This window comes from Apaloderma vittatum, unplaced genomic scaffold, assembly GCF_000703405.1.
Source record: "Apaloderma vittatum isolate BGI_N311 unplaced genomic scaffold, ASM70340v1 scaffold6741, whole genome shotgun sequence".
Classification (NCBI taxonomy): Eukaryota; Metazoa; Chordata; class Aves; order Trogoniformes; family Trogonidae; genus Apaloderma; species Apaloderma vittatum.
In genome coordinates, this window is record NW_009697320.1 from 88,602 (window position 1) to 98,873 (window position 10,272).

General features: G+C 37.9%; 1 protein-coding gene across 1 annotated transcript in view; it reads right to left on the reverse strand.

The window, feature by feature from the left end:
- The window catches only part of LOC104280058 (collagen alpha-1(XIX) chain-like), a gene marked incomplete at its 5' end in the record, with an annotated part of 39,196 nt that extends 29,397 nt beyond the window's left edge, over nucleotides 1–9,799 (reverse strand). Inside the window, 10 exons of the mRNA XM_009877592.1 lie at nucleotides 1,074–1,127; nucleotides 2,022–2,075; nucleotides 3,121–3,162; nucleotides 6,314–6,433; nucleotides 6,522–6,575; nucleotides 6,685–6,720; nucleotides 7,876–7,971; nucleotides 8,064–8,108; nucleotides 8,459–8,548; nucleotides 9,746–9,799. Coding sequence (XP_009875894.1) covers nucleotides 1,074–1,127; nucleotides 2,022–2,075; nucleotides 3,121–3,162; nucleotides 6,314–6,433; nucleotides 6,522–6,575; nucleotides 6,685–6,720; nucleotides 7,876–7,971; nucleotides 8,064–8,108; nucleotides 8,459–8,548; nucleotides 9,746–9,799 — 645 coding nt within the window. The remainder of the gene's footprint in view (nucleotides 1–1,073; nucleotides 1,128–2,021; nucleotides 2,076–3,120; nucleotides 3,163–6,313; nucleotides 6,434–6,521; nucleotides 6,576–6,684; nucleotides 6,721–7,875; nucleotides 7,972–8,063; nucleotides 8,109–8,458; nucleotides 8,549–9,745) is intronic.
- Nucleotides 9,800–10,272: the final 473 nt, after the last annotated feature.

Genomic DNA, 10,272 nt, shown 5'->3' on the forward strand with positions numbered 1-10,272 from the left:
ATACATATCTAATGTTTCTGCTGCATCTTTTTTTTTTTCCTCATATAACCACTTAATTTTGGAATCCAAGGACCCTGATGAACATAGTTTTTCTTTTGAAAATTATTCTCATTCTAGCACTGTTTGAAAATTCTTACTATATTATGGTCTTAGCATCAAAGAAATGTAAAATGCTTACTACAAAAGCCTCAGTCAGTTAGCTCTAAATATCTTACATAGTTTCTGGGTGCTTTCTCCTGTAGGCAGCACTCCCAAATTACAAGAGTAGTACGTCTGTAACAGGGTTATTTATGTATTTTGGAATTTTGAAGTGTTCACCAAGTATTTTGTAACAGGCTACTTATTTTGACTCCTTCAGTTTGCTAAGGTCACTACAAAACACGTTTGTTCACTCAGAGTCATTTCTTAATTGCTTCTACTTGGCAATTTTTTATTTTTCTTTGGACAGAGATTGGTCTTGAATTGTCAGCTGCAAATATTTCAATTTAAACTGGAAGTTATAGTAGCTATTTTGGATTCAGCACCACAAGTAATTTGGCTTTTTTGACTTCTCCATAATGACAAAAAAAAATCTCTATGATGGACAATCCTGCAAATATTTTAAATTCAGTCTCTTTGAATATTTTCCAGCTTCTACTTAATAGTTATTGCTGCTGTGACCATCCCCACCAGAGTATTTGCCTAATGGAATATTTTTGAAAGTGAATTCACAAAGGAAACTAACAAAATGAAAGAAGATATATTCTAAAACATGAAGCACTTTCTGAAAATATTTGGCATTTGCCTTTCTATTGCTCTATCCTATATTCTTAAAAATTAGCGTTTAAATATATGTCAGGCTTTAAAACATACAAATGAGCAAAAATCATCAGACAAAATATAAATAGATGTGATTTAATTGAACGATAGCTTTTAATCTTGTTGAAAATTCAGAATAGAGGGCTATTTATAGCGATACATTACTATTTCAGCAGTTTTAAAGAACTGAGTAACATTCTGTGCGTTTCACTCTCACACTAGACCACATTCTCAGACTAGACCACTAGACCACTGTAGAAATGAAGTAATTTTACCTCATCACCCTTCTCTCCAGTAAGCCCAGGGAATCCACGTTCGCCTTTGCTTCCCTATGAAAACATAACATTCAAATATGTTCTATTTGAGAAAAATTAATTTCATGCTCTATAGGGCACACTTAACACATATTAGTATAAAGCCCTTACAGCAACAGTGTCTAAAACAGTAAAAAAAGGCTCAATACTATATGAAAGCTTTAAAACATGTCTCCCACTGAGGTGAAAGAAAATGAGTAGTTTTTACCTAGTAGACTAACTAGCCAAAAGGTCTGATGGAGACATCTCACTAACAACAAAGAGCTTAAATACTTGCCATAATGGAGAAAGTCATGGGATTGGGCTGAACTACAGGAGATATCTGTACGCCAAACCCTGTGGCATTTGATCTGATGAGAGCAAAGAAGAATTTTGACTGACATCAGCAAAACGGCTGCATTGCTCTCAGGGGACCTGTGTGCCAAGGCACCGGGTGGCCCAGCTGCTGCGTGCTTGAGGGAGATGTGGGAAGTTTCCTTCTTTGCCACTGGATTGTTGCATGACTGACTCACCTAAAATAAGCCTATAGATGACAGTGCCCTGCTGGACAGCCAAATCTGAGCTAGCTTTAATGGATGCGACACAGAAGAGCTGTGCATGGGACAAAACCCGTCTGGACGCGTTCCCGTGTGACCTACTGTAGGTGATCCTGCTCTGGCAGGGGGGCTGGACTAGATGATCTTTTGAGGTCCCTTCCAGCCCCTGACATTCTCTGATTCTGTGACTCAACTGGGGCTATTTCACTCACTTTCCTGAGAGGAAAGGCAAACTGGCACAAGATGAGGGCTAAACCATAAGAATGGAAAGGTTTGAACCTTTAGGCCACTCAGATGCTATAAGGGTCAGACAAAAAACTCAAGACTGTCAAAGGCAAAAGCAACAAAGCAATGTATTCTCTTCAATACTTACCTTTGGCCCTTCTCTCCCAGGGATGCCTGGGGGACCTCTTGTGCCAGGATCACCCTGAGCAACAAACAGAAAACAAAAGCGACCAATAACCATTTTTGTGACATAGGCAGGACAACCTATGCAGATCGCTTCCTTCCTGCCTTCGTGATCTTCCCTGCATCTTACCCCAAGGCCCGCTCTTCATTCCTTTCTCTCTTCCACACAATATAGTTTCTCAGATACTCTTCCTTGTTTCCCTCCCCATCTCTCACATGCTCTACTCAAACTCTGCTAACAAATTCTTAGCATCGTTTTGAGAGGACACATAAAGGCCTTCATTTTGGATAGTTCCAGACACACGTATTTTAAAGTAAATGATTCCTGCTTTGTTGAGAGAACCATTTTCCAGCTATATTACAGTCTTATAGAAGGGCTAACCACAAAACATACAGAAATGAAGAGTGAAGCACTAAAGAATCAGTAAGCTAGAAAACTAAAGAAGAGGTAGAGGAGCATGAACAAGAGAAAGACACTACAATTACAAAAAGAAAGAAACAGGGAAAGGCCCAAAGACAGACTGAAAAGAAAATAAATTTGGGAATAAGAAAGTCAATAAACCCAAGCACGAGTATTAATAAGGAAAGTAGAAGAAGGTATTCTCCCTCCTCAGAGATGATGTGTTGTTCTCATATTGTAATCCTCCTGAGTACACTTTTAATTTTGGAATATGCCAGATCACCTTAAATTTTATTGTTTTTCAAAATAATACCTTAGAAATTCTAGACTATTTTTTCCACTTGGTATATTACCAATATAAATGCTACAAAGTAAGCAAAGAATGGGGTATACCTGTAGCAAATCATACTGTGGACTGCATGTGCTGAACAGGCACTTGCTGGCTGCTACCTCACATATTGCTCAAATGCTATTTATCAAAATTCCTATCAAATACATTTCCTGAGTATTTTTTAAAAATGAAACTAAAACCAACAAAAATTTCAAAATTATTTTACGTTAGCCAAATAGGTCAAAATTGGACCTGCAGAAACTTTCAGGTCCATAGTTTGGCTTAAAAAGCATGCTTACAGTAAACAAATATTTAACTTCTGAAAATGTTTACCTTGAGTACAGCACCCATGTCTCCCACAAGTGGCAGTGCAATCTGAAATTAAAAAAAGCAGCTGCAGTTAATGTTTTGCACAATGCTACAGATTCGGATGGCTTCTTACTGCTATTAAAATTTTTATCTTTACACACATAGCCGATATATATATGCTGAAGGTATTTTTTTAATGAAAACTCAAAAGAACAATCAGATTGTTAATTACAGTTAAGTATTAATGTCTATCCAACCTAACAATGTAATTCTTCATTACAATTTCAATGAAGTTCCTTAAATCATGACAAGAACATAAGTCCAGAACATACAAAACTTAACTTAAAAAACCCAATATATTGTTGTTTTTGTAGCATACCAGCATCAACTTAACTGCTATTGGAAATTCTTACAGACTATTCTCACCTGATTATCTTCAATTATTTTCCTTTTGTTTTCTCCTAAGCTTTGACTTTACTGTGACCTGTAGCATGAATTGTGGAGATGCCAAAGCTAGCTCAGGTATTGGAAATAAACCAGCTACAGCAACATAAGCCACATATGTAGTGTTTTGTCCTACCTTTAAATTAAGAATTACTGCAAAACTCTGTGGTGCCACAGCTAAACTGCCATCAATACGAAAGCTAACCCATTTAAATATCAATCAATAGGTTTACACTGTACTGCAATATATCTCATATTCCCAAGTGCTGCCATTAGAACTTATGTTTTAAAGACTCCCTGTAAAAACTGATTGCACTAGCTACCATCAGCTTCACTCACAGACAGACTTCAATTACCAGTGCTAACTTCTCCTTCTTGGAATTGCTGAAGTCAAAATAGCCCCGGGCATATCACAAAATTAGACACATTCAAAATTTATTACTGCTTTTGTTTGATCTCTTTCAATCATTTTCATCTTGAAGAAGAAAAATAAAATGCAAGCACTTTTGTAGCATATTAGAAAAACTGACGCTTGGTGGCAATGGGTGTCAAAGACCAATTCAAGAGAAGCACTGCTGAACGTACTTACCTATACTATTACCTATAAGGATAATCAGGAGTATATCATTTACAGGGAAGCCTCATCCCCTTTGAAAGCATGCTGAGAAGTTTTCTAAGGTGAGACATAGCCACCTAACACAATTTAAGAACTTAACTATGTAAGGTATGAAGTCCATAGCACATAGACAGTGTCACCCACTCTTAAAAACCTGTAAGAAGTCTTAAAAACATCAACCAATCCCTACATGGTCTGACATTCCATCCTTCTTGTGACAACATTTTAGAGACAGGCAGGCTATTACCATGTTACTTGGACTACAGAAGCGTAGTTTCCTCAGTCTTTCCTCTTTTCTCATATTTAGCTGCAATGTCATTTACAAGGTCCTCAAACCCTTGGTGTGAAGGGGTCCTAACATCCAGTTGCAAGGGCACGCCAGGTATGAGAGCAAGGCTACTGCATTTGTGCCACACAGTTCGCCCTCTCTGCACGTACAGCAGGTCCAGCCTGACTGCAGGCGTCCTGCAGGGTCACAGCTCTGTGTGCTGGACTCTGAGTTCAAAGTGTATGATATATACTGGGCTTTTGAAAATGTTAAAGTGGCCTTAAATCTCTGGACTCACTCCTGCTTGTTACCTCTTCCTTTAAAAGCTTCTCGCCAAAGAGTATTTCAAGAGAGTAAAAGGCATTATTTGCCTGTTAGTAAGTTTACTATTTGGAGCTGTCTGTTTAACAGTAGCATCCGATTTTTTACCTACATATAGTTTACAGTGCACCGCGCCTTCCAGACCTATTCTACGTAGGGATTTTTTTTTTCTTATTAAGCACCTTATGTTCATCTGTCTCAAATTTAATCCCAGTAACTCCAGATTGAATTTTAAGTTTGATTTTATCTTCAAAACACTGCCTAGCTTTCCCAGTCCAGTTGCAGAGTTTATATATACTTCTCTCCTAGCCAATCTTCGACAAGAACCAGGCATGGGAGAGATCACTCTTTCAGTAAAGAAATTCTTCCTAATATCCGAATATCCCCTGGTGCAATGTCCTTTCAGGTAGTCATAGAGAGTGATAAGGTCTTCCTTCAGCGTCCTTTTCTTCAGGCTAAACAATCCCATTCCCTCCACTGCTCTCATAAGACTTTTCTCCAGACACTTCACCAGCTTTGCTGCCCTTCTCTGGATCGTCTCCAACAGCTCAATGTCTTTCTTATAATGTGGTGCTGAAAACACAGTACTCAAGGTGTGGCCTCTCTGGTGTCAAGTACGGGGGCACAATCACTTCCCTGCTCCTACTGGCCACACCATTCCTGATACAGGCCAGGACACCATTGGCCTTCTTGGCCACCTGGGCACACTGCTGGCTCATGTTCAGCCAGCTGTCCACCAAGTGTGCCTTTGACTAAAATCTTTTGGAAAATACCAAATCCTATAAAAACAATAGGATCACAGGTGAGTTTAGCCATTTTTTTAAGCTCTAGTTTTGGTTTGTTTCTTCCAACAACCTAGAGTTCTTTATTTATTTTATTTAATTTATATTATATTTCCCCTCAGGGAATTCAGAAAGCCTCACCTACTGCCATAAAAGCCTTTGTAAGCATTTGTTTCTAAAGAGAAATTTGCTTTTTGAAAATTCTGAGGTAGCTGTTGGGACTCCAGACAGGAGCAGGAATAAAAACTGAAGTTTCGTCTTCATGCCAATTTTGCCAACTTGCGCACTAGACCCTCTTGACTCCCATGTAAAAGAATCAATTAACTTTAAGGGTAAAGTTTGATCTAGGTATGTGCAGCCTTTTTGTTTTCAAACCCAGAAATTTAACTTTTCATTAGTGCTAAAGGGAATTTATTGCATCAGAGACTAACTGTTTTCAGCATTTCATTAAGAATGAATGTCTTCTTTCTGTGGCATAACAAAACTAGCTGGAATCCCCAAGCTTTTGTGTTCAATCTTTTAACAAGAATTATCAAAGTATGCTCCTGAAAATCTGCATTATAAAGAACTGTTTCTGAGACTGAGGAATACTGTGCCAAAGCTAGAGCCTGTCACAAACTCTAGTATACGAACTGTAATATCAGAAAACAAGGTATCTATCCTGTATACATTAAGTTCAATTTATACTGCAATATAATTAAGTAAAAAAACGCCAAATCCACAGGATAAAATAAATGAAAAATCAAATTAATTTTACTAATTGCATTTCTAGACTTGCTAGTTTACCTCACCTCCTTTAAATATAAAATACTTGCACCAAAACAAATCCACACGCTTTCTATGTATACGCACAGGATCTCCTGGAGGGCCTGGTAGTCCTGGCTTTCCATCTCTTCCTGGAGCACCCTAGTAACAAATGTAAAATTTGATGGCCTTAAATCGCTGATGAGGAAAACATTACTTTTTGCCATGTATATAGAGAACTGTCACTTACATTGATACCGGGGGTACCTGGAGTTCCTGGTAATCCTGGGGGTCCCCTAGGACCCTAAGAGCAGGAAAGGTCATTTAGGATTTAACAGTATTTTTCTTTTACTGTAAACTTCTTAACTAAATTAATGGAGTTTTTTATATTAATGAGAAAACTTATACCCTACCTGCACACCTGTTGATCCAGCTGGACCCATAGGACCCTACAAGAAAACTCCAAATAATCAGTAGTTACACTTCTGGGGATAAAGGAGGTGAACTTCATAAAAAAATACTCATGTGGGATATTGGTGCAGTTCACATTGCAAGAAAAACTTGCTGAAAGGTTTGGCTTTAAATCCAAATCTAATTTGCCAAAATTAGAGAATGCAAGATTTTTAAGGGCAAATAATACCAAAGAATAAGAATCTGTGCTGCAACGTGCTATTTAGCTAGGAGATTCACAAGAAAAGTCAATATCAAGTTGGTCAAAACCAATTATTTAAATATAAATGGGTAGTTTTTAAAATTCAGATTTGAAAATATTTTAACTGAATACACTATTTTTTAAAGATTGTTATTTTAGATTAAGATCTGGGTGTGAATCTCTAGTTGCTTAGACTACATCAATATCTACACCACTAATTTTTTAACTGAATACTCTGAAGACACTGCAGATGGCTTTATTTAAAGGCAGCAGAAACAAACAAACCTGGGAAACAAGCCGAATAACTGAAACAGTTATTGCTCTACAAGTTATTTAGTATGAATGCTCTAGACAAGCCACATCAACTTGCTTCACCTTTGATTTAAACTGCACAAAAATGTGCGAAGCTGTGCAAAATCAGGGCTTTTCTATTTCCCAGTATAGTACCTGGCACCGTGAGGTTCTCATTTATAAGCAGTAGACATAAGCTTTTAATTTGCAGTCATCACACACGCAAAAGCTAGGAGCAGATGCCAAGCCTTCCAGCTCTCTTCCAGGTGTCTTTCCCTTTTCTAGTACCAGCATGGACTTCAAAATGCCTTCATTTACAAGATTGAGCACACCTCTTCTTTCGTACCAGCACTCAGGCTGGATTTAGCTGACAACTGCAAACTACTGTTGCTTAGAAATAAAGTTTGCCTGAGGATGCCTCAGCATCATCGCTAGAAAGCTCATCTCTAAAGCAGCCATTGACTCTTTCCATCCTCCAGGGCTTCCGTTTCTCACTTAGCACTTGATATTTCTGGGTCTGGATAAAGGGAGAAGATGCTGAACTAGGAGTGGAGTCCGAAGGGAGTCCATGGCAAGGCTTTTTACTATGCCTTGGTTACTTGCTGCAGTTTCTCAGCGATGCACAGTGCGATGCTCAAATTCTGGGCATTGGTATACTTACTGGTGATCCCTGAATGCCTATTCCTGGGGGACCCATCTCCCCAGGTGCTCCTTGTACACCAGGTAGTCCTCTTTCTCCCTGAGAAGGGTACAAGGCCTTCAGTTACAACAGGTCTGGAAATGTGAACTAGTACATTATCTTTTTTTTTTTTTTTTTTAACTACAAACAGAAATAATATATTCTTATACCTTTGGTCCTCGTGGACCTGGGTTTCCAGGAATACCAGTGGGACCCTAAAAAAATACAAAAATAAACCAAGGAAAAATACAAATTATGTTTTGAAATCAAAGAGACTACCTGAATTTTATTGCCCAAATTAGTCACCTTTATAAAAATAACAATGACAGATTTACGTATGTCTTGCTTGTTAATAGCACTGTCACTAGGGCTGTTTTTGAGCCTGGCACTATTTCTAGACTATATTTTAGTGCACTTGCAATACCACTTTAATATATATTTCAATTTTGAAATTACATAAAAAACTGAACTTTTTCTGATTTATTTAACTGCACAATGAGAATTCTTTAACAGTTGTCTCTATAAGATATAAAGTCATAAAAGCCTTTTCAGATTATGGGCTTACAGGTGTTCCAGGCAGACTTCGTCCAGGAGGGCCCACATCACCTTTTGGACCTGGGTGTCCAGGTGGTCCCATAATCCCACCAGGGTCTCCCTGCAAGACAAATTTGAATCACTAGTTGAAGTGTAAGAGTTTTCCCTTATGAAAAAATCTAAATATTATCAGGTTATCCTAGAACATGCCAGGACTTTGGTAAGAAATAGAGAAATAAAAAACATCCATGTTTTCCTTCAAAAAGTTACAGAAGAAGAGGAGGCATGGACCACACAACCAATAACAGTAACTAGCATTCTCTTGGTTTTCCATGCTTGCAATGCATCTGATCCTACATTTCTTTGTCCCTTGGTCCCTAATATGCAGGTTGTCATTAATTATCAGATTAAAACTGTCTCTCTCCAGCTATCTATCCCTAGTGCTATAACCCTGGTCTTCACTGTATTCCTCTTTATGCCTCTATTTCTTACTTCGATGCATGCAGCATCTCCTGCTCCACATCTTTACAATTCTCCCACTTACACAAGTGAATTTATGCCTTTATTATGCTGTCCTCTTGTCTTTTACACACTCACGAATCATTCTTTGTGATTCTTTCTGAATCCACTACTTCCCATTTTGCAAGACAAGTAAGTTTTTGTCATTGTTCCACAACTATTTTCTTCTCTTGCTCTTCTATCAGCTCACTTTTTCAAACTAGTAATGGATTTTATCAGTTTCCCTTGTACCCCACAATGCATAAATACCATAACACATCACACAGCTCACAGTATGCCTGTATATTCTCTTTTCCACCCTTTTCTACATTCAACATATACACATATAAAATTTTTAACTCTTGTTGATGTAGCTGAATTCTAGCTAAAGGATTTCTACACAGCAAAACAGAATTCCATAAAGAGAACCCAGCCTTGGCTTGCATCTGAGACAGTATAGCTGCCCCAGAGCATTGCCAAGATGAGTATGTCTGAGTTGGAAGCAGGTTTTCACACATTAGTCTGGTTAGGATGCTCCACTGAGCTGTTCTGTGGTCAGGACCTGAACCGACATTTCTGCATTGCACACATTTAATGCAAGAGACCAGTGCAACCTCTTTGAAATATTACAGCAGTGAGGTTACCAAATCGGCCTGCAGCATCTCTGAGGAGCAGAGAGGGGGTTGCTGTTTGTACATTTTGTAACTGATTCATGAAGGAGCCACACAGATGCACCACAGAATGTTGGAAGGTTACTTCAGAGATGACAGTCTAATGTGCTCTAACACATCAAGCTTAATTAAAAGCACTTAAAACATACCTTGTCGCCTTTAACTCCTGGGCTTCCTGGTACGCCCTGCTCTCCTGGTAAGCCCTGCAATTAATAAAAATAAACCTGTAAATTTTTATAACTATTCCTTTAAGGAATATCTAAAATTACAGTAAAAATGAGCTTACACTGGATTATTTACTGTGCATTAGTACTGACCCAAAATGTTAAAGAGTGTAACTTTATATATGCTTTTAAAATCAGATATATAGATCATTTTTCTTTAAGTTGAAATGTCATAATCAAGATTATTTTTTGATCCTAAAAATGCAGAATGACAGAGACTGACAGGTTTATTTCTTCAACTTTAAAATAATTTCAGTCTTGCAAATCAATAATTTTTCAAGGAAGGCAGTAGCAGGTACAAACTTGAGCTTTAAATAAGTGTCTCATCTCTTTTGCCTATGAAGGGCTGCCTGATACACTACACTAGTTAACTATTCAAATTTGTATCTTAAGAACCTCAATGAATTCCTACTCCTGCACATAATTTAATTGACCAAGTTCCTTTAAAACGT